Source organism: Suillus clintonianus (assembly GCF_016758775.1).
Source record: "Suillus clintonianus strain FC179 chromosome Unknown DEU56scaffold_159, whole genome shotgun sequence".
Classification (NCBI taxonomy): domain Eukaryota; kingdom Fungi; phylum Basidiomycota; class Agaricomycetes; order Boletales; family Suillaceae; genus Suillus; species Suillus clintonianus.
The window spans coordinates 68,080-92,369 of record NW_024539383.1 but is presented as its reverse complement, the minus strand read 5'-3'; the positions used below and the strand labels follow the sequence as shown (position 1 = coordinate 92,369).

The following is a 24,290-nucleotide window of genomic DNA, read 5'->3' as shown; positions in this document are numbered from 1 at the left end:
CTTCGATGGCTAAGCCGAGGCCTGCTTCTCCCAGGATGCAATCACAGCGCTCAGAGCCCAATCATTCTCAGTGTCGTTCACCAAGCCGGTCTCCCAAGCGACCCTTTCCTCAAACACCCCTTCGTCTGGCAATGCCCCCGTATCTTCCTCTCGCGCGAGGCCGCAGTCTATGTTTGCCTTTCCAGTGGCAAAGTCTACTTCGGATGGAAAATGGACGCACCGTCAACTCCTACGGGTCTAGGGAAGCCACGACCATCCTGCGATTGATTTAGCCAGGGCGGCCCTTGTCAATCAGGACCAGAGCAAGGCAGACACATACCTGGATCATCAGTAGGACGAGCCGTTCCCCTAGACGGTCTTCCAGCATCGCTATCTTTTTCCCCTCCAAAGCCTGCCACATGTCTAAAAGAGCTGCGCTCGCCGTCACCTTTTCAATGAGTGGGCAAGCTCATCGACCAATGGCAGCGTAAAACGGAGGTTGATTCACGGGAGCGAAAGAGGAGATGTGGCGCGACTTTGAGCTTGGTCCGGGGTCATGACCGGCAGTGAAGCAAAGGCGGAGAGGGCATGTCGGAGCTACGAGGGGGTCGTTACTGTCATCGGCCTCGAGGGTTAGAAGGATGGTGGAGAATGAGACACTTCAGTCGTTGGGACGTAGAAGTTAGAACCTCTCGAATCTCAATAGGATAAAAATTTAGGGACATTGGCGTGGAGGGCGGAAACAAACTTACGAAGGCTATGCTGGTGCCCATCTGGCCTGCGCCGAGGACGCCTAGTCGTTTGACTCTGTGGGCGATAAACGTTGTGGTTGAGTTGAGAGTAGGACCCGAAATAATGTGTAAGACTTAATTAGAAATACATGTATTAATAAATTCTTAGGGTGAACCCGAAAAAGAAACATTGTGCGCTGTGCGCAATCGATCAATATTGATCAATCAATAGATTTGATTCTACAGCGACAACACTACGTACTACATAGCACTACGTCCAAACTACGTCTGAAATAATCTCGCATATCAAAACACACGATCACGATTCACAATGGGCCCCCAAGCCTGATGTGAGTGCCAGCTGACTTCTCCGTTGTTCAGAAAGCTAAGTTGATATTAGCAATATTGCAGTCTCACTCGTGCCCGCAAGATGCTGGCAAGACAGGCGGAGATGGAGAAGATGATGGTAGAACTGGGCGGCAAGGGCAGCAAGGGAAGAAAGGGCTTCACAGAACGCCGGATTAGCGGAGGTGGCCCAGGTGGGGGCGGCAGCAAACGTCCGAGGACGACTAGTGGCGAAGTGGCGCGCAGTTTTGAGGAGATTGGGTTGGGGGCGGGAGGATTAGGTGGGGCGGCAGCAAACGTCCGAGGACGACTAGTGCGCGCAGTTTTGAGGAGATTGGGTTGGGGGCGGGAGGATTAAGTGGGGCAGGTTGGGTTGGAAGCGAAAGTCGTCGGGGATCGTAGAGAATCGATATCACATTGTATGCTGTACGTTGAGAAGGAGTCTGAGCTGTCACAACCTCTTGCTATTATATAGAATTTTTAAAAAACTCGCCCTGTTCGTACCTAGATGTTTGTACCTAGAATTAATTGGATCAGCGGCGACTTTCTTCAGGGAAGCCTCCAGGACATACCTACAATCAACACTGTACGTTCATACCTAAAGTTAATGGGTTCTGCGGCGACTTTCTTCAGGGAAGCCTCCAGGACATACCTACAATCGACAATGGACATTCATACCTATAGATCAGCGGTGATTTGATGCACTGAAGGCGTTCGTGGTGCGGGATTCGTAGATGGTGAGAGACGGAGTGCACGCAGGTTCTCCGACATCAGAAAACATCGCTTTGTGTGCGTCAAAATGCCGTCGATGGCGGGGAGCGCTGGGGAAATTGTGACAGAGAGCGGAGGAAAAAGAGTGAACCTGTGGGAGATGGCGCTCTCGCACACTGATCAGCATGACTCCCACTGAACATACCTTGAGGATGCAATTATCTGACCAGGAGACTGTCAGATGCGTTTGAGCCAACAAATGAAATTAGATATACAAACACGAAGAAACATAGAGTGAATGATGGTAAGCAAAGAGTAAGAAATGAGCGGGAAAAGATATGTGGAAATCGAGGAGATGTCAGTTATCATAAATGGTGACCTCGTCATCAACGTCATCGCACTCATGCTCTGCAATGGCTTTGAGAACAGCGTCGTATGCACGACCGTCACCTGTCGTTTCACTAGATACAGGCGCCAAAATCTCGTCAGAACCATTGTCAGATACCATCGCACCTTCCATGTCCCATTGCGACGCCGCCCAACCTTTGGTAAAGTTCAGTCGCTCCTTTTTGACGGAGAACTTTACCATCTGTAGCGCCTCCATGAGGACTGGGGAGATGCGATTGCTGCTTCTTGGTGTACGTTTCGCTGCTTGACGAGAACACCCGCTCACAGGGAACAGCAGACGCCTGGATTGGGAGGTAGTCCATAGCGATGGTGTAAACTGTCGGGAACATTGCCTCAGACATCTAGTTGAGATGTTCGTGGTCAACGACGAAAGATGTGGCTTGACGGAGAATAAGATTCTCACCTGCCAGAAGGAGAGTATATTCGTTCCCTGAGGACTAAGATTGGCTGTGGTGTAAGCCCCAAACTCCTGTTCGACCGTCTGGACAACATCGTGGCTATGCGGCAGTACATCCCTCTCAGGAAGTCCGTAGATACGTGAGCCTAGCGTGCGTGCTTGTAGTCTTGAGACTGGGTGGGTTGGAACCGGTACGTCTGGGAGCTTTTGTGCTCGCTTGGCATGCATCTGCAGGACATATGAGCGCAAGTCATTGTTAGTTAAGTAGACGTACTAGATTGAGAATGAACGCTTGAGCCGAATCAAGTCGATCCCTGTCCCAGTGATCTGCAGCCCACGACATTCGGCATGTAGGATCAACAACTATAAAACAATCATCAGAAATTAACCTTTGTGAAAATGCGAGGGACTGACACATCGCAACTGCGTATGCATTCGTGCAGGCCATCCGGTCGTCATACTTCTCCGCCCAAGCCAAACCAATGTTGATAAGTGGTGCACAGTGCGGGGCGCCACTAGCCAACTGCTTCCAATCATCGAGTAACCTTTCAAACGTTGGAACCGCACTACCCAACATGGGAGTGCTCTCGCTCGACATAGATTGCTGAGCTCTGTGCAGGGGCTGACATTACACAGTTAATTGCGACTTACATTTCGAAGACATTAATACTAACCTCCAGAATTACTTCGAAGTCCTGAAGGAAATGCCATTCCATTGGACTCAGCTTTTTCTCGTGTATGGAGCAGTTGATTGGCGGACTCAAAGAATAAATCAACCGCCTGGGCAATCATTAGTCTATGACTAATGTCAAGTGAGATAAGGCCTTACCTGACGTAGAGTTCGTAGACGGTTAAGCATGGCGTAAACTGAATCCCACCGTGTTGGTTCGTCGAGCAGGAGTTCGACTGTAGGGAGCTTTATCGGCTCACCATTGTCTCCTTGAAACCATGCCTTCTCGTTACCTATCACAATAGTGTCCCGTAAAATCCCGCGTCGTTGGTCTGATGCACAAATGGAGCGCACAACTGTTTCTGGCCCGCTCGAGAGCTTTACCGGTGACAGCGCCAATATATTCCTTCTTGTCGATAGGTGTGCCGCAAACATTCCATTGGTCCCCCACGCAGGAAAAGTCCGCCGTGGCGTAGTCGTCGACAATATGCTTCACGCATATGTTGATCACGTGCGGAAAACAGGGAATTCTGTTTTCAACCGGATCGTAATCAATCTGACGTGCCTCGAGTAAACGAGAGAGCTCCTTCATAGAAGTCTGATTATTTGCAGTGTTATCCAAAGTAAAATGCCCAGGCTAAACAAAGTCAGAGCGCGTCACACAGTAAAGCTAAACACTGACATCCTTTGAGACATCAGCGCGATCGAGGAGATGCAATAATACTGAACCAAGCGATTTGCCAGTGTGGCTTCCGGGAACGTGATGAAAGGCGATCAAAGCCGCCTTCAACACAAGCACTGAGGTCTTCTCTTCCTTGGCGATCCAATGGGCGGTGAGTGCCATGAATGGGCGGAGTTTCTTATCCGACCAGAGGTCAGACGTAAAGGATACTTTTCCTTGCGCCCTCTGTAAGAATACATAAGGCATTTGACGGGACTCTCGACAACTAGACACTTACCGCAAGATCACTTTTCAACACCTGGAAATATTCGTGCCATGCGACAATGACCAGTTCACGAAGTTTCGTGCGGTGGGGAATGTCTGACTCGTTCACATCCCTCCGCAGAAGACATATCAGGCGCCGGAACTCTACACACTCAATTATATTTATTGCCTGCAGATGATCAATTAACAAGGGCACATCAAAAGTAAATCCCACTCACTTGGTCGTCTGCCACTATGAACTTCACTAGTTGCCGGTGCATCTCGTCAATACTAAAATCCGGTATGCAATCATCCAGAGATACCCCGGTTCCTGGCAGCGAATTGTTGGATCCATTATTAGCCATGGTACCGAGCGAGTCGATATGATAAGCGGGGTCTTTAAGTCTTTCACGGATGGCCGCCAAAGTCCACCCTTCATTAAGGCGCAACTTCAGCGACTTTACAAGAATCGGCCAGCGCAGGCGCTCTGCCTCTTGTAGGTAAAGGTCGGTATGGCCGAAGAAAGCATGGTTACGATGGGCAGAAGTGCCGGTTGTGTGCTTGTATGAGATAATTCGGTGTGAATCGTCCACCTTCTGCAAGCCCCTGGACAAGGATGAGAAAAAGAACGGAAGAACGGCAGATATGTATATGTACTCACTCGCATACGTGGCAAATCTTGCGATTAGTGTCTGGATCCAACCTATAGAAGTAACGGATATCAGCCGTGCTTTTGGGCTGCGTTCCTTGGATACCCGTGGCTAAGGGATTGGTTTGGGTGGAGTAAACCGTACTAGTAGCCGTTTGCAGTGGGCCGAGGACGGGAGGAGCCCTGACTCCTGGTGCAGGCAAGTCATCATCTTCATCCCCAGAGACATCGCCGATCTCAATATATTCTCCGTCATCTGCCGTATGATTGGTGCCAGTCTGAGCTGGGTTGTCGTCGCGGAACCTCATAGGCATTTGTTGTTGTCTATGGGGGTGTTGAAGCGTAGTTGCATTCAACGCAACAGCAGCAGCGATGGGGGCAGCGGCAGCGGGGACGAGAAGAGGTACATCAGCAGGAATAGGCGTGGTGGCAACCTGAGACTTCTGCCCTCGTCGACGAGGAGCCATGTTCGAGTGATTGTAATGGTAAAGATTCAAAGACAGAGTCTTTATAAACCTTCGTCCTGGGGAAACAATGGGGAAACCCCAGTCCTGAGTCGACTAATGATAAGTCCAGTGCATCGCACAAGCGAAGTAACGGGTCTAAACACAACATCATTAATAGTGATACGACGCAAGGGGAACAATTGAACATGCACTCAGGGTACATACCGTGATATCTTCACTTCAGTGGTCCTAGCGAACACAACATGTGAGTGGGGTTTCCCTGGTGCCCGCCACCCATAGAGCTCACCTGACGAGAGGGGTACCATAAACTTCATGGGCGTTCTGATAAACACTAAATCTCGCAATCAGTTGGGTATATCACCCGCCACCCATAGAGCTCACCTGACGAGAGGGGTACCATAAACTTCATGGGCGTTCTGATAAACACTAAATCTCGCAATCAGTTGGGTATATCACCCGCCACCCATAGAGCTCACCTGACGAGAGGGGTACCATAAACTTCATGGGCGTTCTGATAAACACTAATCTCGCAATCAGTTGGGTATATCACCTGAAGTAAACCTTACCTGCATCCTCGGAGTCAATTGACTGATCAATTGAGTTCAGAAACCAGATCGCATACAGCAACACCATCCAGCAAAAGGGACATGGCGTGTTTGCGAAGGGTTCCCCATGCGCCATACAGTAGGGCGTACGATCAGTAGTTTTTAAAAACACCATAAAGCTTACCTTTATTCCCGGGGTCGATGACCTGATCATTTGAGTATTAAACCTAGATAACGATACAGCGAAAGGGAAGCAGGTCATGTGTTAAAAATCCCCCATGCGTCATCTAGTAGGCTGGGCTGGTGATTGTGCTGATTGCATTCGATTAGGTGAGTCTGGTAGATGTCGGGACTCAGGCTTCAGGGATAAGTATCCAGGATAAGCTCGCTCCTGTCGCAGGCCAACCGATCTGCAGAAAAATGACACTGGTAAGTTGCAAGGAGGATGAGCAAGGAGACAGGCAAGTGTGAAAAAGATAGAAGCTCACTTAGAGCTGCGTGGGAGCCACGATGCGATTGATTGATGATTAATTGACATGTATTTGGCCACGTCTGACCAGAAACGTTGTAGGCTAGTAGCCTATAGGCTCGTACACCGTATCGTATCATATATACATATTATGTACAGATAAGAGATACACAATCAACAGCGTGATCTGGCAACGACTGTTTTTTTCCGGCGTGGAGCTGAAGTAGTTGGGTGCATCGGAGAGCTATTACGTGGGTGTAAACTTGGAAATCACTTGAGCTTCAGATCGCAAGGGGAAAAATGAAATAGATTACTCACACACGAGTCGATCTGCGAAGCGGTGTTGCATCCGGCGGACATGGGGGCACTGCCTCAGCCATCCAGTATTCATCGGAGATTGGAGGGGGATGTATCATGTGATCATTGTGATGATCAGGTTGGCTGAAATCCAGCGAGCCCATAGCTGGTGGGGACAATGTGGCTTGAAGACCGTGAAGCAACGAACGAAGATGCCCATAGTCAGGGTCCTCTGAGAATGCAAGAGAGCGCGTGTAGATGAGAATACTTGCGAACTCGACAGGAATGCCATCGCATAAGTCTTCAATAGTGGTGTTGACCTTGCGCTCGAGAATAGAAGAGCTGGAGAGCTTCTCGTCACTAGTCAACCATGGAAGGGAGCCGCGCAACAAATAAATCAACATGTATGTAAGCGACTCGAGATCGTCACGACGACCTGGGTCAACTCCTAAGTGGTTGTTGATCGAAGCGAACGCAGGAGTGCCAGTGAGACGTTGATTCTGACGAAATGGGATGTGGACTCTGGTTGTGGTGTTCCAGTATTCCTTCGCAATACCGAAATCGATAATGAATGCAGTGTGCCTCAAGTGGCCAAGACCCACCAAGACATTCTGCGGTTTGATATCACCGTGAACGTAATTGTGTGAGTGGATGTACTCAAGACGTGAGAGCTGGGAAACAGGTTAGCCTACTTGCAACAACCCAGCACAAATCAACTGACCAGCTGGTCCCCCAAATTCACGACAGCGTGAAGGCTGAATTTTTGATTGTGTGTGAGGAAAATATTGTGAAGTGAGGGCCCAAGGAGGTCAAGGACCAAAGTGTGATATGTTGATTCTCTACCAAACCAGAGGGCGCGGGGTATCCCAACTCCACCCTCGAGTCGTTTCAAAATGGTGTATTCGCGCTGTACAGAAGACGAGTGGCTGGCGATGGGTTCGAGTTTTATTGCAACTGCGTCATCTTTGATGATGTTTCGTGCGTGGTATACAACAGCTAAGCAGACCCAGGGTTCATGTTGAGTTTTGCAGTTGTAAATGTAATCAGGTTGTGAACGACGTACCGTATGAACCAGATCCTACAACTTCTCCGAGTCTGAATCTACCGTCGACTCGTATCGGGACCTTATGATTCATGGTACGTGATAACTTGAGCCTTGAGGAGTACAAAAATCCAACAGGGAATCCAACCGGGAACAAGACTTAAAAATAAGATGTGATTCCATCAGCTTGAGCCGCCTTAAGCTGGCCTCAAGCCAGCTCGAGCCGCTGTTCATGAATTTTGGCTTACAGTTGGTTCGTGGCACTCTGTGCAGCTAATGAACCGAACCAAACTATACATAAGTGGCCTAGCTCACTAGGATAACCCAAACACTGGCAAACCGGTGAACGCCAAGCCGGAGCGCGCCGTAGCCGAACTGCGGTTATACTATCCATGATATAACGAGGATGTGTTGTGTCCCTCTCTTCGACAACAGTGGATTTGGCTTTTTTCCTCGTCGGTGCCGCATCAAGGACATCTTCATCCATTTGGACGAGAAAATTTGCCAGCTCGACAGAAAAGGTAGAATCATTGATAATTGTATTTGGGACTGCGATAGCAGGTCCAGGATATGAACAGATCAGCTTTCCCTTTGCGCCCATCACTGCGGTGGGGTCAGGAGACATCTCGAATGATTCGAATATAGTCTCGGCTTCGAGTTTTCTCATGATCACCGCAGCGTTTTGTGCGCGAATCATGTATACAAGGACATCTAAAAATTGATAATCAGCACGGGAAAATGCAAATGAGATGAAGGTATCAGACCTTTGTTGCCCATAGCATCGATTTGAGATTTGACTTCCGTTGCAGACATCACGCTGAACCTGATTGAATCTTGGAGATTGCGAAGCATTGTCAAGCTGCTCGTCCAAAGCGGCAACTTATGGGACGGCAGCTGGTCACTGAAGGCGAGAGCAGCATCAAATACTGCCTGAGATAACGCCAGTTCATTCTCAAGGAAATGATCACTCCTTTGCGGCAACTTGAGGGGAAGAAACACATGATTAACGATATATTCCAGACTGGATTGATCTGTTGGAAGACGTTTTACTGCCAAATATTGAGCCATGTGATGTGATGGGGATCAATGAGATGAGAAAAGAGTTGGCCACTGACACTCTAGCCTACTCCAGCTGATAAGGAAAACTCCTGGGCGCTGATCCTCACGCCTCATGCCTCAGGGTTGGATCCGCATAAAGCGAGATTCAGAACCTTTGTATACGAGATATCATAGAAGTTTCACTGAGGAGTGCCATGCATTGAGGCTGTACATGTGCATGTGCCAGAAATTTGATCGCGCATGCTTGAAAAATCAATGCAGGGACGGCAGTTGTCGTCTTCCTTCTAGTATTCGGTCCCTAAGGCTGGAGACTCTTGAGCTTGAATGTCGCGGGAGCTGAGTCGGTGTTGAGTCGGAGTGTCAAAATCAGGTCATTCGCGCCGAACCTCAGATGTCTACATTGACCTGAAGGAGGTCATGACTTGTAACCATCCTCCAGGTTAACACGTTTCTCACGAGAAGTGTACCGTCTTACCAATCACGAACGAAGGAGATCAAGTATAGCCCACATAGTGCAAAGGGCCAAGCGTGCCAAAGCCCACTATGTCCTAAAACATTCTGAATCTACATGTGCAAATAGACTGTAGATTATCACCGCCAAGAACCACATCATATCGCACTGGTCCCAAGGAAGCTTCGAGCGCCAGAGCAGACAGCAAAAGACCGCGGAAGTTGTATGTAGCTGTGCAGAAAAAGAATTGTGATGGCTGCGCGCCAGAAACAGACAAGTGCGGCTGCGAAAGCTTGTCCTCATGATATAATCTAAACATTGGCACCCATCCTTCCACGAAGACCGCAGAAGTCTTGACATTACGCATACAGGTGTGGACGTAGGGCAATTTATTCCATGTCCTGCAATTTTCGGCTCAGAGTGGCAGAAGTCAGTCAAGCTGGGAGCGCCCCACAAATGAATACGATGACCACCGAAGAATAAGCCGCAGACATGCACTTACTGCACGAATATAGAGTGAAAGGGCCGATGGGGCATGAGGTACTTACTACTTTGCGAAGGAACAGGTTGATGGGGTTTGTGTTTTCTTGAGGCTTTCGCATTTGCTTGGCGTCGCGCTGCATGTGATGAATGCAGTGAATAATGGATTCTAGATATTTTGACGACTTGGCTTTGGAGATATATACCGTCATGAAACACTGAATCGTGAAGGACAGACATCAGGAAGTATCGCTAGGGATGGTCATAAACGTACCATCCATTAATCCTCCAAAACAGAAAACATCATTCAAACAAAAACCCAGTGAGGCGTTGCCACCCGGACTCCGAAGCGCAGGAAATCCTCATCAGCATTCTCATCCGTAGGCACGTTCCCTTCCGAGTCAGGGACATCCGTCACCTTACCAAGCGGAATGACCGCTTCTGCCCATGCTGGGACATTCTCGGGGTGTTTTGGGCGCGCCCGTAACTCTTCAAAGTCATCTACGATGGGAGGTGCATCGCGAGGTAGTCCCGCCATAATGAGGCGGTTGTACGCCTTCTCCATGATGTAACATAGCCCAGCCATGATGGCGTATTGAAGTGCCTCATCTATGTCGGTGGCGGAGCCTGTCTTGGGTTTGTTATTAGGGTATGGATCGGGGAGGGCTGAGAGTGCCCAATCAGGTTGAGACCGCGTCCAAAAGTATTCGAGCTCGTTGCGGAATTGGACTGTCCAATCTATGACAAAGAATTGATAAAGGCGATAGAAAGATGCGGACGGTGTGTCGCTAGATGAAGGAGAAAGGAGTGGAAAAAGTCGGTGGAGGACAGGCCGAGGAATGAGGGAATGCCGCCATGACATGGGTCTTCGAAGTGGATACTTTCGAAGAACTGCGGTGCGATCTGCAAGGAGTTTTGAAGGGGTTGGAGGGATAGGTTCGCGCAAACTGATGAGAAATTTAATGTCGATTGAAGCACAGAAGTATATCGGTTGATGAGAGCTGGAATTAACCCACCTCTGCGCTTGTTCGTGTGACATGGATGAAGCTGAAACCGACCAAACTCGCGAGATTTGAGCGAGCTAGTCGTGTAAAAGCTTCTCAATTCAGAAAAGGTGAGGTGGAATGGGGGATTGACCACCATAAACTACTCACCAAGTCAAGGCGGTATCCAGTGAGAAGAGAAGAGACCGAGGTGTGCAAATTTCCCGGTTATTTAAACACACTTACTAGCTTACTGGCGCGTGGGCGGATAATAAAAAGACAGGACACCTTCAAGGGGGGAGGCTTTCTGCTCGCGATGAACAAGTTTAGATCTAGTGCACTTGCCTAGCTATGGCATACTCAGGTACGGTGGTTGAGTCAAGCTGATTTGAAAGCTAGGCGGTACTTGACGTCGCTTAGTAAGCCAGCGTTTGATCTTCAGCGCTTCTCGGAACCTATTCTCGTCCTGCCAGTGAGCACACGCAAGTATGTACTTGGTTTCCTTCTCTAACCGCTGATTTCTCGAGAGTCGGCACCCGTAGAAAAGAAGTCAGTATTTGTGTCGTGTACCAGAACGAGCGCGCATGTTCTCTCCGATCAACGCCGTATCGAACACTCTGGGCTCGCCAGATGCGTCGGCCCCAGATTTTCTGTATGATCGTAGATCTGCACAAATACTACTGGAACAGGGACTACTTCCTATTTAACTTTCGAAACCCGACGTAGGTTCGAGTTCGACGGTCACGGTCATACCTCTGGCGTACATCTGCACTCGTTCGACGATGTCACTAGGGCAAAAACCCATAGACTCGGAGTCCAGACGAAAGAATCTTAGAAGCTGGGGTGTCGTGACATTATGATGATGCTCTATGTCATCCTGGAGAGGCAATCCCCTGCTGCAAAGCACATAAAAGGCTGTCCTTGGCGGTCATCCTTGTCAAATGTCAACCAAGCAGTATTCATCGAAACCTAAAATTCAATTTTGCGCAAGCAGACACCGAGAATTGGTCGTGATACAGGTTGCTTGAGTACAAAGAACAATTGGCTACACTATAATAATTATCAATGAATTACACGTATTCTATGAGCTCAATCGGGGAGTCCGTTCGTCCAAAGAGAGATCAAAGTGGAGTACACTCTAAAAGTCCATACCGTCGTTTATTATCGCCTGCGATCCAACTCTCTATGGTGAAGTGCATCTTTGGGGAAACTACTGGCAAGTCCTCGTTCTTCGCATATGCGTCATGCACTTGCCTAAGGTTGCCAATCATGGGTTGTAGGCGAGCTACGAATCGATCGAAAGCATCTTTATCTACTTCCAAGTCCGCAGGAGGCAATCCGGATAGAAGTTTACACTTTGGAGCTGCTCAGAGCCTGGCAGGATATACGAAATGAGGCAAGAAACTCACCTCATCGTTACAGGCAGAAACCATGATATTGTTTTTTTCATCATCTTCCAATATGAAAAGCAGTTTGTAGAACCATTTGCAATGCGTTTCGAGCATGTCATCGCAGTCGATGCAACATTTCCAGGGCCGCCGTAAGCTACAGAACACATTAGCGCCGCGCAGGGAAAGAATTGGTTTGAGCTGACTCGGTCTCGCACTTAGTGCACCGCAGGTACGTCGCCTGATTCAGATCCAAGGGATAAAAATCGAACACTCGCGCAACGAATGTGAATGTATTTGGACAGACAGTGCTGGCGAAAACTTGCTTCAGAGTGAGGCCCTTCGATATCTCAGGGGTAGGGGGGAGCGATTTTGCAGTGGCATTGACCGCTGGTTCGATGCACACCCCGTCTCGTTGCATTTCTACCTTCCACTTCTCCTTACGTCTGTCAAGGGGTTGTCAGCGACCGACGACACGTCAACAGTCCAGCCAGAACGCACCGTAGAAGAGCTTTCACTTCCTCCTTCTCGAGGTCATTAACTGCAATGATCAGACGTTCGTCGCCCCCTAGACGCCCGAAGGCACCCTTGATACCTGCCCTCTTGATCAAGCGCAGATTCTTGATTCTATACATTGCGCCTAGCTGCAGATCGCGAGCCCTCCCTTTTTGCCCACCCTCCAGGGTGATTTTGACGACCCGGCGATCGAGGCCAAGGGCCCAGGGTGCTGGCTCCGCTGGGTTGATTAGGCTGGGATTGAACGTGTAATCTGTCACGTAAACAAGTGGTTCTTCTGCAGAGGCAAGATCCACATGGAGCACCTGTGGAACATGTTATGAGGTAGAACACGAAGTCTTTCCCGACCCACCTCAACCGTGCAGTGGAAGAACGTCACTTCTTCGTCAACATCTTCAATCAACTTGGTGTCAAACCGTGGAGAAGAGCCGGACGCCCCTCCCCCCTGCTCAAACTTCTTTTTCCGCCTGAAGAACGCGCGATTAGTCAGATTTTTTGTCAAGCCAATAGAACCACTTACTCTAGCAAGGCACGGAAATGCAGGTTCTTGCCATTTTCGACCTCGTCAAGCTTTTTGGTCTTATGTGTTTCTACCAATTTACCGTGAAAATGTAAATAGGAGTCTGTCATCGCGCGCGTGTTTGGGAGGGACCAGAACTCTCCGGGCTGCATTGTCCTTGCGAGAAGCCCCGCGTCATCCCACATGTCGATTTTAAAAACGTACGCAGACAATTCCGGCGAGCACCAATTTGCTTGTGGAGGGTTGGTGTGAGGGTTTACGGTGTAGTCGGTCACGTAGACGGTGTTAGGTCCACTGGTGTTTTCATAGCTGTGCAAAATCTAAGCCTTCATCAGCTTCATATTTATGATGAGTCGTCTGTAGACTCACTTCGACGGTGCAATCGAAATAACCTTGAGGGGAAGTGTCCGGCGTGACCTCAGAGATGAGGTGATGCTCTCGCGAAGAGCGTGGGACACACTGCACGGTTGTGACACCTTGCTGTGTCGCTTGCCACCAGTCGGCAAGCTGAGCACAGTACTCCGCTTCTTTGCCTTGCACACTCGGTTCATAATAAGGTGAGTACGAATACCCAAATCCTTGGTCCAGTGTCTCGGAACGTGGGGCGTCTTTGCTGTCAGGGTCACGGAAACGCCGGGTTTTGGTATCATAGGTCACCCAGCGCAACTTATCGTGATACCCTATACCATTGAGACTTCCGCCACGGAACGTAGAGGTCTGAACAAATATCGTCAGTGAATTAAGTGATACAAGAATTTGATCGATACCTTCAGCCTCCGAAAGATGACTATATCTCCAACTTCAGCCTGAGGGAGCCACTCGATGTGCGCCTTCTGGAAACAGTTGACCGTGAAATTGTAGGTCACGATATCCACATCATCTTCCATGCAGGACGGGTCAACAATGGAGAAAATCCGGCACCAATCTGTTACGGTGGTATATAATGATCCAACAATGAGCCCTGGCAGCAAAAATACCACCCACCCAGTGAGCGCGTTTGTGTCGGAGGCTTGGTTGATGTAACTACACCAATGACGTTGAAGAATCCCGTTCCCGGCTCAATCTTCCTGATTGGCATAAACTGATCTCCCTAGAGACAGATTTCGCATGAATCCGCGGTGAACTACTCTAAAGGCATGAAACTCACCCCTTGCGTAGTCATTCCAGCCTTCATGGCCAGCGGTCCATGGTCACGTGCGGGATAATTCGCAGGAGGCGGCGAGGGCATAGTTACCGCCACAGGGGTTGCACTATTGGATGCCGATGAACTGGTCTGTTCAGAACCAGAGGTGCGCTCGTTCGAGGGTACTTGGGGTGGTGATTGTACAACACTGGGAGGAGATGACAGTGCTCGTGAAGCAACCACCTCTGCTTGAGGTGCCGCCATCTCATGCCCGCCTGATTTCGGCCTGGCCTCAAGAGCGGCTGACTTCTGTGCTTGCCTGGTCCGCCTGCGCTTTTGCTGTCTTGAAAGCCCTTTTGCCGGTGACTGCGCATCAGATTGAGGAAGATTAGCAGCTGGAGAGTTGCGATGCGCATGGGACGCAAGGACAGGAGTCGGTTCTTCTCGCGCCTTCTGCTTAGCAACAGTTTCAGGCCGTAGGCTTTTAGACGGGGGATTTGTATTTAACATTTCCACGTCATCTTTGGAATGATGCCGGGCAATGTCCGTAAGGCGGGGAATGTCGGCGTTCGCGTTATACCAGTCTACTAGGTGTGAGGGTCGCGTCAACACAAATTACTTTTGTGGACATGACAGTGCAAATTCACCTTTGGGTTCCCAAGTACTAAATATTTTCCCTGTTTCGGGTCCTGACATGAGCATGGCTGCGATCCCATGTTTGAATATGATCTTGATGGGTAGATAGAAAGGGGCAGAAGATTCTGCCCTTGGTATAATCTGCGCGCCTTTGAGAGAAAGGCAGATTTTGTCCTCAACGGCGAACGGGAAGGGGAGTAACTCTTCGACTTTGGAGGAAATGCAAACGAGAAAGCGGAAAGTATCGCCGTGTTCTTGCACCTCGAGGTTCACCTGGCGCTTCCCACCGATACAAGCAAAAACCATGCGTACTTTGGCTTCGATATTATTGGTTTCATCTATCGCAGGGTCGAGGAGGTTAGTTGCATTTGTTCGACGTGTTTCATCAAATAGCGCGAGGCTGTCCTCTCCTGACTCCAGGCGAGGTCGTTTTGAAGAGGATCCTTCTTCCACGGTTACTCTTTTCATGATTGCTTTGGAGTATGCACAGCGTGCGCACAGAGAAACGAAGTTAAGAGATTAATGCAAGACGCGATGTAACGCGGGTTGACCCCCAGGCACTCGTAATATAGTGTTGTATGAAGATACAGGAAGGACCCCAGAAAACTCTCACGATGACCAGCACACTTCCCTTACCGACTCTGTTCTCCAGGGCGCTCGTAACAGTCTCAAAGGCCGCAAATCTGCCCACTGTCGAAGATGAAACACAGGTGTGCTTTTATTATACATCATATATTGTCGATCGTTTCTGACAATGCTACAAAGGAATTAATACATTCCGCCGTCACTGATCTCAAGGAGCTGGACCGGCGAGTCGCAGCCCTTTCATTATTCAGTTCCAACGAGGTCCTTGAGGATATATCCACCAGGAATCTGGTGTACTTGTTTGCACGATATGTTCTCGCTGAGGTGCAGAATCGCGTGAAGACGACGGATAGGGATGAGCGCATGACCGTCCTTAAGGAGACGCAAGTGAATTCTCTATTTCAGTTGATCAATCAAACAGTCCTGACCTGTGATCAGGTCCATCTCAGATCATTCATCCATGACTTGGATACTTATTGCTTAGTGCCTGAAGTGGAACGTGTGCTGTACGCACAAAGCGCATCATCCATAAAGGACGCGGCCAAACGGCGAGAATTCAAGATCAAGCAGTTTAAGGCTGAGAAGGACTTGCGCGCGCGAATCGAAGTTGTGCGAAAACGACGGAAACAGACACCCATTGGAGACCTCTCCCAAACTGATTTTGATCTCATCCGGTCATTACTCCCGTCAACCGTTGCTCCTAAAGTGAGTGACGAAGACGAGGATGATTTAGAGACAGATGAGATCCTTCGGGAAGCAGTATTACTGCTACTACGATTAAATTATGCACAGGCATACTCTCAACTCGAGAGCATGAATCAGGAATTCGAACTCCTGCGCAGCGCTCCACCTCCTCCCAGACCGGGACCACCCTCAGACGACAGGAAAAATAAAATGAAGGAGCAGGATGATATGTGGAAGCTGGACACAAAATCTCGCATCGGTGAGAGCGGACCACTACTTGACTCCAGTGGGAAGGTACCAGAGCATTGCCTTACCACCGCCCAATGAAGTTAATCGCTGTGATAGCCCCTAAGGCCATTCACGATCCTCCCTGCGGGCGCATCAGATCGCGCACGCCTACAAGCTCAGGTCTTCGGACCTGGTCACCGTCTGCCGACGATGAGTATTGACGAGTACCTCAAAATTGAACAAGAACGCGGCAACATTCTCACAGGGGGAGGGTGAGTTCTCACCATTTCAGTCACTTAGACACACTAATGAATCTGCGCAGCCCACAATCTGAGGAACAGCCAACGTCGTCAGAACAACTGGCGATTGACTCCGAAGTGGACGGCACAGTCTTTGGTGAGACAAAATCAGAGGAGAAACGGCAGAAAGACGAACAGTGGGCGCAGTTCAAGGATGTTAATCCGCGTGGAGCGGGAAACACAATGAATCGCGGTTGAAGGGGATAACGATGGGAAGCCGAGAAAGTCCGTTGCATTGTGTCACAAATAATTTGTAATGGCTCGTCGATCTGGGGGAGCAGCAGAACGTACTTGTTTGCAACACGGGCAAGCAAAACAGGTATATAATATCATAAGGGGGTAGCACGTATCGTCACATCGGAAATGGTGAATCAGCAATTGCACTGTGATGCCTCTGGTACGGTGGCAGCCTGCTGTGTCGTAACATCGATTTCTACAACGAAAGGTCAAATGCTGAATCAGCGACACGGCACAAGAAGCATACTGGTATTCTGAGCATCTGTTTGGCCTTCTTTCTCCATACCAGGTAACGATAGAGCGATCTTCTTGAACAAGCTCTTCACGTTATGTCCAGCTTTTGCTGACGTTTCCATGAACATGATGTTCATTTGTGTCGATTTTGCAGTTGCCTCCTCTATAGTAACTTGGCTGATTGGCATGTCAGACGACCTCGTGTTAACAGACGAAAAGAGATGCTTCGACATACCGTTTCTCCGACAGATCGGCCTTGTTGCCGACGAGTACAATAATGACGTCGTTCCCCCGTTCTGACCGAACGTCGTCTATCCATTTTGACGTTGAGAGGAAGGATTGTCGATCTTTCCAGCATTCAGCACCTGTTACCCATATGAACTGGACTCACTCACTCGTGATATCATACACGACTATAGCTACAGACGAATCACGGATGTACGATGGTATTAGTGAACGGAAGCGTTCCTGAAGTAATACAGATCAGCCAATCACTACCGACACAATCAACTACTGCACATCACACGCACCTGTCCGGCAGTATCCCACAACTGTAACCGCACCGTCCGGTCCTCCAGATACATAGTCTTGCTCAGGAAGTCAATACCGATGGTGGCCTGGTAGGTGTTGTCAAACGTATCGTACATGAATCTAAGCCCATGTCAGCACGTGCAGCGGCCCAAGATCCACCCCAACCGACCTTGTGATGAGACTGGTCTTCCCGACGCTCTGGTCGCCAAGAAGAACGATCTTCGTGCGTTTCGGGGGCGTCGAGGAGAAGTCGGCAGTTGCGGGCGTCGAGGGAGCGTCCATTGGCGAGGTACAATCCTGGCTTGAGCCTAAACCGTGTACAACAAAGATAAAACAAGACGATTGGCTTGCCAAGTGCCTGCTAAAGACCTTTGGATGTGAAAGTCGGTCTCCCTGAGCTCTGCCATGGCAGTGTGTTTATCCGTGTTTGCTCCGTTATTACTGCCAGGGTATGACTTGAAGCCACGTGGTAAAGACGTGCTCATCGCCGCCATCAACCTCGAGGCTCTGCAACTTGTCTGCAACTAAACAAACTTGATTTTGGCGTATTTTGGATAGGGTATGCAATGAAACTTTCCGACAAGATTGCGGCATATGACTCGTCGCGCCCTTTCTACACCTTTGAGTTCTTTCCCCCTCGGACTGATCAGGTTCGTGTGTGGTGCTTCCTTATTACGCGCATCCTCCAAAATTTATATCAGGGTTTCGAGAATCTAATTCCGCGTATATCACGCCTGTCGACTCTAAACCCCCTTGCCATAAGTGTAACATGGGGAGCTGGGGGTTCGACGAGGGAGCGGAGCATTGATCTTGCAGGTCTGACCCAATCAGATTATGGGATTGACACCGTTTTGCACTTGACATGCACAAATATGGTCCCAGGCATGGTGGATGATGCTCTCAGGGTGAGTTGCTTCCCACGAAGTACTGGACCACAATGAACACGGCCTAATTAATAGGCTGCAAAAGTGCGGGGTATCCAGAACATACTCGCACTGCGTGGTGGTGAGCACCGCGGTTCTTATTGTGACATTTTTTCGTGCGACTTATGTTCTACGTGAGATCCATCTCGGGGAACCGAACATTGGATGCCCGTCGACTCTCAATTTACTTGTGGACTTGACCTTGTGAAGTACATCCGTTCTTCTCCGGAGTTTTCCTCCCACTTTTGTATTGGCGTTGCAGGTAAGGGCTCATAGCTTTTAAACTTCACATTACTGACATGTGCGATAGCCTACCCCGAAGGTCACCCAGACCGCGAGACTGATGAAGATGGTAACATGAACGTCCTGAAAGAGAAGGTTGATGCCGGAGCCGATTTTATCGTCACACAATTATTTTATGACGCGGAACCGTTCCTCGAATGGGTCGACAAAGTTAGAGCAAAAGGTTAGTAGCAACTCATAGTGTCATATGTGTTCTTCTAATCGGACTGCAGGTATCACTGTACCAATCATACCCGGCGTCATGCCCATTCAAACATATTCTTCCTTTTTGCGCTTGATCAAGCTATGCGGAGTGAAGGTTCCCTTGTCCGTCATGGCTGCTCTCGAGCCTATCTGTGTAAGTATTCTTAAGATACATTGCCCCTACTAATCGGAGAACAGCATGATGACCGGCTCGTCAAGGACTATGGTATAGGCCTTGCTGTTGACATCATTCGGAAGATTACTTCCACAGGAAAAATCAAGGGAATTCACTTCTGCACTCTGAACCTTGAGAAGAGTGTCCAGCTTGTGATAGAAAAACTGCAGTGGGCAGGCGGGAGTCCGACAACGAAGAATAGATTGATAGCCGTGAGTCTCGTTCATCTATTCTTAAGGCCAAGTTGCTGATCGCAATCTCAGGATGCGCCAGGACCGATGATCCACGCGCAACTCGCTAACTCTTCTGATTTGGTCATCGATCCCACCACAGCAACAAACACAGCAACAAATGCGCTAACGTTTAAACAAACCTTGGACCCAGATCCTGGCCGAGGGGAGCTGAATAATGCAGCGACGTGGGATGAATTCCCGAACGGTCGTTTCGGTGACTACAAGAGTCCTGCGTTCGGTGCTCAAGATCAGTGGGGCGGTAGTGGCTTTTGTGTGCGAATTCTCTTCCTTCCTAGCCTAATCAGAGTGCTGACAGTCTTTGTAGCAGTATGAAGGGCTTAGTGAATGGGGTCACCCCAAAAGTACTGATGACCTTACTTCGCTCATCCTGCGCTACCTTCATTCTGAGGTGTCCTCGTCTCCATTTTCCTCCTTACCACTTTCTCCAGAGTCCCTAACTATCCTGCCGTACCTCGAGCAGCTTACGAAGCGCGGGTGGTGGACGATTTCCTCGCAACCCGCAGTAGACGGGGTGTGCTCTACGGATGAAGTTTTCGGGTGGGGTCCGAGAGGTGGCTATGTTTATCAAAAAGGGTTTGTGGAGTTTTTCGTGGAAGAGCAGGACCTGGAGAAGATCGAGAAAAAGATCAAGGAAGAAGGGCAAGGTTGGGTACACTATTTTGCCGGTAATCTGCAAGTAAGCATTCGTGAATATTGTACCATTTTGCGGACTCACGCGGGCGGCTACAGGGAGAATGTAGAAGTAACGTAGCAGATGACGGCCGGAACGCAGTCACTTGGGGTATGTTTCCCGGGCAAGAAATCACTCAGACAACCATAATCGAGCGCGAATCTTTCCTGATGTGGAAGGTACGCATTGCCTCCAGACTCATTCCGCCCATAATGCTTGTACTGATCACATCAATGTAGGATGAAGCATTCTCTATCTGGGCCGAGTGGGCCTCCTTCTACCCACCAGGGTCTGAGGAACGAGAATTTTTAAATTCTGTTCGCAAGGAGCGGTGGCTAGTGAGCATTGTGCATCATGACTACAAGAGACCAGAAGCGCTATGGACGTTTCTGCTGGATGGATAACTCCCGTTATGACGCGTGTACTACAGCACGAGATCCCCGCGTTGTAATTTGTTTGTTGCTACCTAGAACAGTCGTCAATTTTGTTGTATTTGTTCGTTTTCCAAGCTTGTTCCAAGCACACAAATTTGGTCATGGTTCCTTCTTCGTCGGGAAGGGGAATATTGCCAATTTCCCTTTTCAGTCCAGCGTCACGTGAAGATGAATCTGAGAAATGAGAAATCTCACAGCTTCGTCACGACTCATGACAATGCCAGCAGCCTGATACCACCATTAATTGCCACCATCACCGCTGACGAGCACGAGAACATATTGTCATGCTCTCCTCACAGTATTGTCAATCAGCACGGCGAATGCCCTCCCTGGACCTCGCATCAAGCGAGAACTGGATTCGCTCATAAGTGATGAAAGCAAAGACAAGGTCTTCTGGGAAGAGAAAGAGACGAATGTTAGTGCTGATGCGTTCCATTATGAAGCACCTTATCCTGCCGTCCAAAACCACTGCCATCTCCACCAGCCACATCACCTACCAGATATCTGGACCACAAGGGAAGCTGATCGCGGGAGGGAGTATGTTTACGCTTGCTAGCACTCACTACTGCAGAGTGGCAACTCGAAAATAGGATAACCAAGCCGAAGAATTGGCACGCACGATTCGTGGGGCTATTGACAAGACTCTGAGATCTCCGAAAAAAAGGGCAATCAGTTTGCGTCGAATTTACAGACGACAATAACGGAGTCCGTAGACGCTGTATATTTTTCTTCTGGACCAGGGGTGTTCGAGTCTGGCAGTGAGAGCAGCTATAGTGACCAAGAATACCGGGAGAAAAATACGAACAACAAACGGGCCCGGCCAGGCTTGATACTGGAGGCAAAGTGGGCTTTCAACACCGTGCAGTGCTACATGTATATACAAAGAGGTATAACCTACCCCCTCGCCTGCATTCTCTTTCAACCCCACTGAGCTTCGTGTTAACAGCCTTCCGAAGCGAAAATGGTTTGCTCAATTCGCAGATTATCTTGTTCCGAATGATACCACTGCCCAAATTCCTGGCATAGTCCTTGTGGATTATGATTTGCTCACCCTTTCGAAACATCCGAAGTACCGTGACATCTTCAAATTGGCATGGACTCACTTCCTCTGAAGGGCACCAAGCTGTACATGCCCATGCGCCTTCTCACGGTGGCGCAAAGAGAAGAGCTGGCGGTCACACACGGCCAGTGACGACCTGGAGTCCCTCTTCTATATTTTCGTCGAATTTTCTACCACGTTCGACGGGACGAGAGGCAAAATGATTAAACCGAATACGCCTATTTGGGTTGAGGCCTATGAGATATCGGGCAACAGGCCCAATGAAGTGAAGGCGGGGTTGGTACTCCCGCCCGCGAATAACCGGATATTGATAAACAAAGTGACACCGTTCTTCGAGATCTTCAAGCCAGTCATTCAGGAGTGGCGCTGTGGAATTCTCAAGGCAGCGGAGAACGCCAACGAGACTACTTATAACTTCGGCGCCATTAGTCACGAGGAGGTCGAGAGTATCCTCAATAGATGGGTCTCAAAATTCTCGAAGTTGAAGAACTCCCCCTTGTTCCGCTGCATCCGGCGGCGTCATCATCGACATCAAGCCAAGCTGGTGTCCGACTGGGCTTCAGCTAAACTTAGTGCGTCTTCCAAGGAGGGATTTTCTGTGTAGCTAGCAGTTAAGCATGTGCTAAACATGTGCCAGTTGACACTCTCCCAATGATTTGACCTGACAGAAGGGCACTTGCCCCAGTCGTTCGACACACTTGGACAGCGTGGCCGTGCATGCTTCGTCCATGCAAATAGGTAAGGAGTGATAGGTGGCAGGTGTCGATGAGTATCGCCAAATGTGATGCTCAAGGTGTGTACCGAGCAGGATCAGCGCATCAACATAATTGCTGATGAAGGATACGCGGAGCGGAGCCTTGCCAGCGTGATCACATGATTCCGCGGGTGTCTAGAACATTTTCCTTGCGGACATGTGGCTATAAGTCATGACTGTTACATGTGGGCAGACTTACTCTCTCGCAAGGATTGTTAGATTTTATTTGGACCGACATCCCGGGGTGCGGCTATCGCAAACGAGATTTACGATACTGAGGGCTATGTGACAGGTTCATTGTTTTGTATCAATACCTGTTGAATGCTAGGCAGCTTATCATTTGCAATATTCAAAGGGGCCGTCTCCTGGGGCACAAAAGCATCAAAGCCAACGTGAATGGGTCGTCGTTCTTCTCGCACAGAGGGCTGATCTTTTGACACTTGCAGCTATTTCTTGTACCTGATGAGAATTCAAGGCGAGAACCGCAAGCTCGATGTCCTAATTTATATTTGCATAAGTCTATTGCATAGTAGACAGTCCCGCGGATGTGCCATGGATGACAAAGGCTAATAGAGAAGCCCTGAGTTACTCGAGGTTACTCGCGCTTCTCATTGTTTAAAAAGAGACTTATAGCTAGCCCATTGTTGAGATAGATGTTATACAGGCACGATTAATCGACTACGCATAGAATAACTCAATTCTTCTCATAGACATTGTTACATTTCTCCTAGGCCCTCCATTCAATACCCGATCCCGCTCGCTGGGATAGCCAAAGCTGTATAAAACATCAGTATCATCTCGCTATGCATATAATGACTTACCTCTCTCGTGCGTGTTGTTAGATTGCTCCTAAGCCTTCCAATCAATCCCCCCTGCTCCTCCCCCTCCCTCTCCCCATACAGGCAACCTAGCATTTAAATCACCAATGAGGCCAGACTCGAGCTCCTCGCGCTTAGCTAAAGCTGTATAGCATATCAGTATTTCTTTCACCAACTAGGGTGACACATGAGTCCTCACATCTACGTTCAACCATCCCCAAATCTGGTGTGGGATATGCCGCAGCAATAGCGGCCAAGGCCATGAGTGTTGTAAGAACAAGTGAGAGCTGCATGGTTTAAATTGAGAGGAGTGGCTGTTGGACCTCGTCAGATTGACGAGGGCTTTATACCTTCTTGTACGTTCCCTCGGTCCACTGGACGAGAATGGGATGCCAACGAGTATAATTTTGGGTTCGTAATGGTTCAGCCATCAATTTTTTTTTGCCGTATCGATCGCATCTACGAGGCCCTTGAGGGATTGTTGAACTCAATAGGACTGCGTGCGAGCGGCCAGATAAGTAGACTGTAACAGCACCTGATACTTACAAGAAAAAACAGTTACGCCTCATCAATAGAAGGCATAACTCGGGCTCTCACCGAACAATTCAGCTTCTTAGAAAGGTCTAAACTTATGGGTTAATCGAAGTACAACCGTATGTCATGAGCACAGCGCCAATGATTGATTGTTGCATAGGAGCAGCCGCATCTGGTACGAGAACTCTAGCTAGGGCAGACCTAAGTTGCCCGCATTAGTACAGAAGCAGGGAGTTTACCCTTGCTCGTGAACTCTCTCTGTCGTATCGTATCCGAGGCTGGCTCGAGTAGTTATAAAGTGTCTCTTCCATGTTCTGATTTCCACTTTATGTGGTACCATACGGACCTCAAACTCCGTCTCCAACAATTGCTTCTGCCATGGACAACCCAACCCGATCAGATCTCATGAAAGCGCGCTAGTCGTAGCAGTAGATAGAAGTGCTTACGAATCAGAACCGGTGCGCCCCATTATGGCTCAGTTGTGAGGTGTCCCATACATGTTATAACTCTATAGGGGGAACATTCCTGGTCCGAACTTCACGTTTGGGGCACTGAACAATTCAGCTTCTATGTACTCATGGACTGATTCTAGC

At 49.1% G+C, this 24,290-nt stretch overlaps 9 protein-coding genes across 9 annotated transcripts; 4 read left to right on the top strand and 5 right to left on the bottom strand.

Moving 5' to 3' along the window:
* Positions 1–738: 738 nt before the first annotated feature.
* Positions 739–1,413, top strand: DEU56DRAFT_761540 (uncharacterized protein; the record flags this gene model as incomplete). The annotated part of the gene is made up of 4 exons (XM_041350549.1): positions 739–819; positions 880–909; positions 980–1,060; positions 1,141–1,413. The coding sequence occupies 4 exons, from the start codon at positions 739–741 to the stop codon at positions 1,411–1,413; spliced, it is 465 nt and encodes a 154-aa protein (XP_041201818.1).
* A 5,197-nt stretch (positions 1,414–6,610) lies between these two features.
* DEU56DRAFT_748323 (kinase-like domain-containing protein) lies at positions 6,611–7,729 on the bottom strand (the record flags this gene model as incomplete). Its single annotated transcript, XM_041349346.1, has 3 exons — positions 6,611–7,264; positions 7,315–7,589; positions 7,657–7,729. 3 exons carry the CDS (start codon positions 7,727–7,729, stop codon positions 6,611–6,613), a joined length of 1,002 nt encoding a protein of 333 aa, XP_041201817.1.
* A 150-nt stretch (positions 7,730–7,879) lies between these two features.
* DEU56DRAFT_895858 (uncharacterized protein) lies at positions 7,880–9,038 on the bottom strand (the record flags this gene model as incomplete). Its single annotated transcript, XM_041356404.1, has 2 exons — positions 8,400–9,038; positions 7,880–8,346 (listed from the first exon to the last, which is right to left on the bottom strand). The coding sequence occupies exons 1-2, from the start codon at positions 8,701–8,703 to the stop codon at positions 7,880–7,882; spliced, it is 771 nt and encodes a 256-aa protein (XP_041201816.1). The 5' UTR covers positions 8,704–9,038.
* An 894-nt stretch (positions 9,039–9,932) lies between these two features.
* DEU56DRAFT_748325 (uncharacterized protein) lies at positions 9,933–14,665 on the bottom strand (the record flags this gene model as incomplete). Its single annotated transcript, XM_041349347.1, has 14 exons — positions 9,933–10,363; positions 10,642–10,771; positions 10,855–10,953; positions 11,354–11,504; positions 11,761–11,963; positions 12,018–12,153; positions 12,215–12,442; positions 12,498–12,817; positions 12,865–12,979; positions 13,033–13,352; positions 13,402–13,749; positions 13,800–13,957; positions 14,017–14,122; positions 14,180–14,665. 14 exons carry the CDS (start codon positions 14,663–14,665, stop codon positions 9,933–9,935), a joined length of 3,231 nt encoding a protein of 1,076 aa, XP_041201815.1.
* Positions 14,666–15,397: 732 nt separating this feature from the next.
* Positions 15,398–16,915, top strand: DEU56DRAFT_166217 (TAP42-like protein). The gene is made up of 5 exons (XM_041344858.1): positions 15,398–15,501; positions 15,557–15,763; positions 15,815–16,354; positions 16,406–16,560; positions 16,611–16,915. Exons 1-5 carry the CDS (start codon positions 15,406–15,408, stop codon positions 16,783–16,785), a joined length of 1,173 nt encoding a protein of 390 aa, XP_041201814.1. The 5' UTR covers positions 15,398–15,405; the 3' UTR covers positions 16,786–16,915.
* On the bottom strand, positions 16,715–17,995 carry DEU56DRAFT_166171 (GTP binding protein). Its single transcript, XM_041344857.1, has 6 exons — positions 17,759–17,995; positions 17,589–17,709; positions 17,454–17,526; positions 17,294–17,405; positions 17,072–17,235; positions 16,715–17,020 (listed from the first exon to the last, which is right to left on the bottom strand). Exons 1-6 carry the CDS (start codon positions 17,869–17,871, stop codon positions 16,959–16,961), a joined length of 645 nt encoding a protein of 214 aa, XP_041201813.1. The 5' UTR covers positions 17,872–17,995; the 3' UTR covers positions 16,715–16,958.
* A 67-nt stretch (positions 17,996–18,062) lies between these two features.
* DEU56DRAFT_840249 (methylenetetrahydrofolate reductase-domain-containing protein) lies at positions 18,063–20,651 on the top strand. Its single transcript, XM_041354945.1, has 11 exons — positions 18,063–18,239; positions 18,291–18,494; positions 18,549–18,594; positions 18,652–18,774; positions 18,823–18,978; positions 19,028–19,152; positions 19,197–19,385; positions 19,437–19,679; positions 19,732–20,103; positions 20,157–20,276; positions 20,337–20,651. The coding sequence occupies exons 1-11, from the start codon at positions 18,156–18,158 to the stop codon at positions 20,499–20,501; spliced, it is 1,827 nt and encodes a 608-aa protein (XP_041201812.1). The 5' UTR covers positions 18,063–18,155; the 3' UTR covers positions 20,502–20,651.
* Positions 20,652–21,645: 994 nt separating this feature from the next.
* DEU56DRAFT_905176 (uncharacterized protein) lies at positions 21,646–22,623 on the top strand (the record flags this gene model as incomplete). The annotated part of the gene is made up of 3 exons (XM_041356703.1): positions 21,646–22,163; positions 22,260–22,329; positions 22,539–22,623. Exons 1-3 carry the CDS (start codon positions 21,791–21,793, stop codon positions 22,621–22,623), a joined length of 528 nt encoding a protein of 175 aa, XP_041201811.1. The 5' UTR covers positions 21,646–21,790.
* A 121-nt stretch (positions 22,624–22,744) lies between these two features.
* DEU56DRAFT_984935 (uncharacterized protein) lies at positions 22,745–23,784 on the bottom strand. Its single transcript, XM_041360022.1, has 5 exons — positions 23,761–23,784; positions 23,363–23,704; positions 23,246–23,307; positions 23,167–23,194; positions 22,745–23,120 (listed from the first exon to the last, which is right to left on the bottom strand). Exons 2-5 carry the CDS (start codon positions 23,454–23,456, stop codon positions 23,086–23,088), a joined length of 219 nt encoding a protein of 72 aa, XP_041201810.1. The 5' UTR covers positions 23,457–23,704; positions 23,761–23,784; the 3' UTR covers positions 22,745–23,085.
* Between the last annotated feature and the right edge of the window lie 506 nt (positions 23,785–24,290).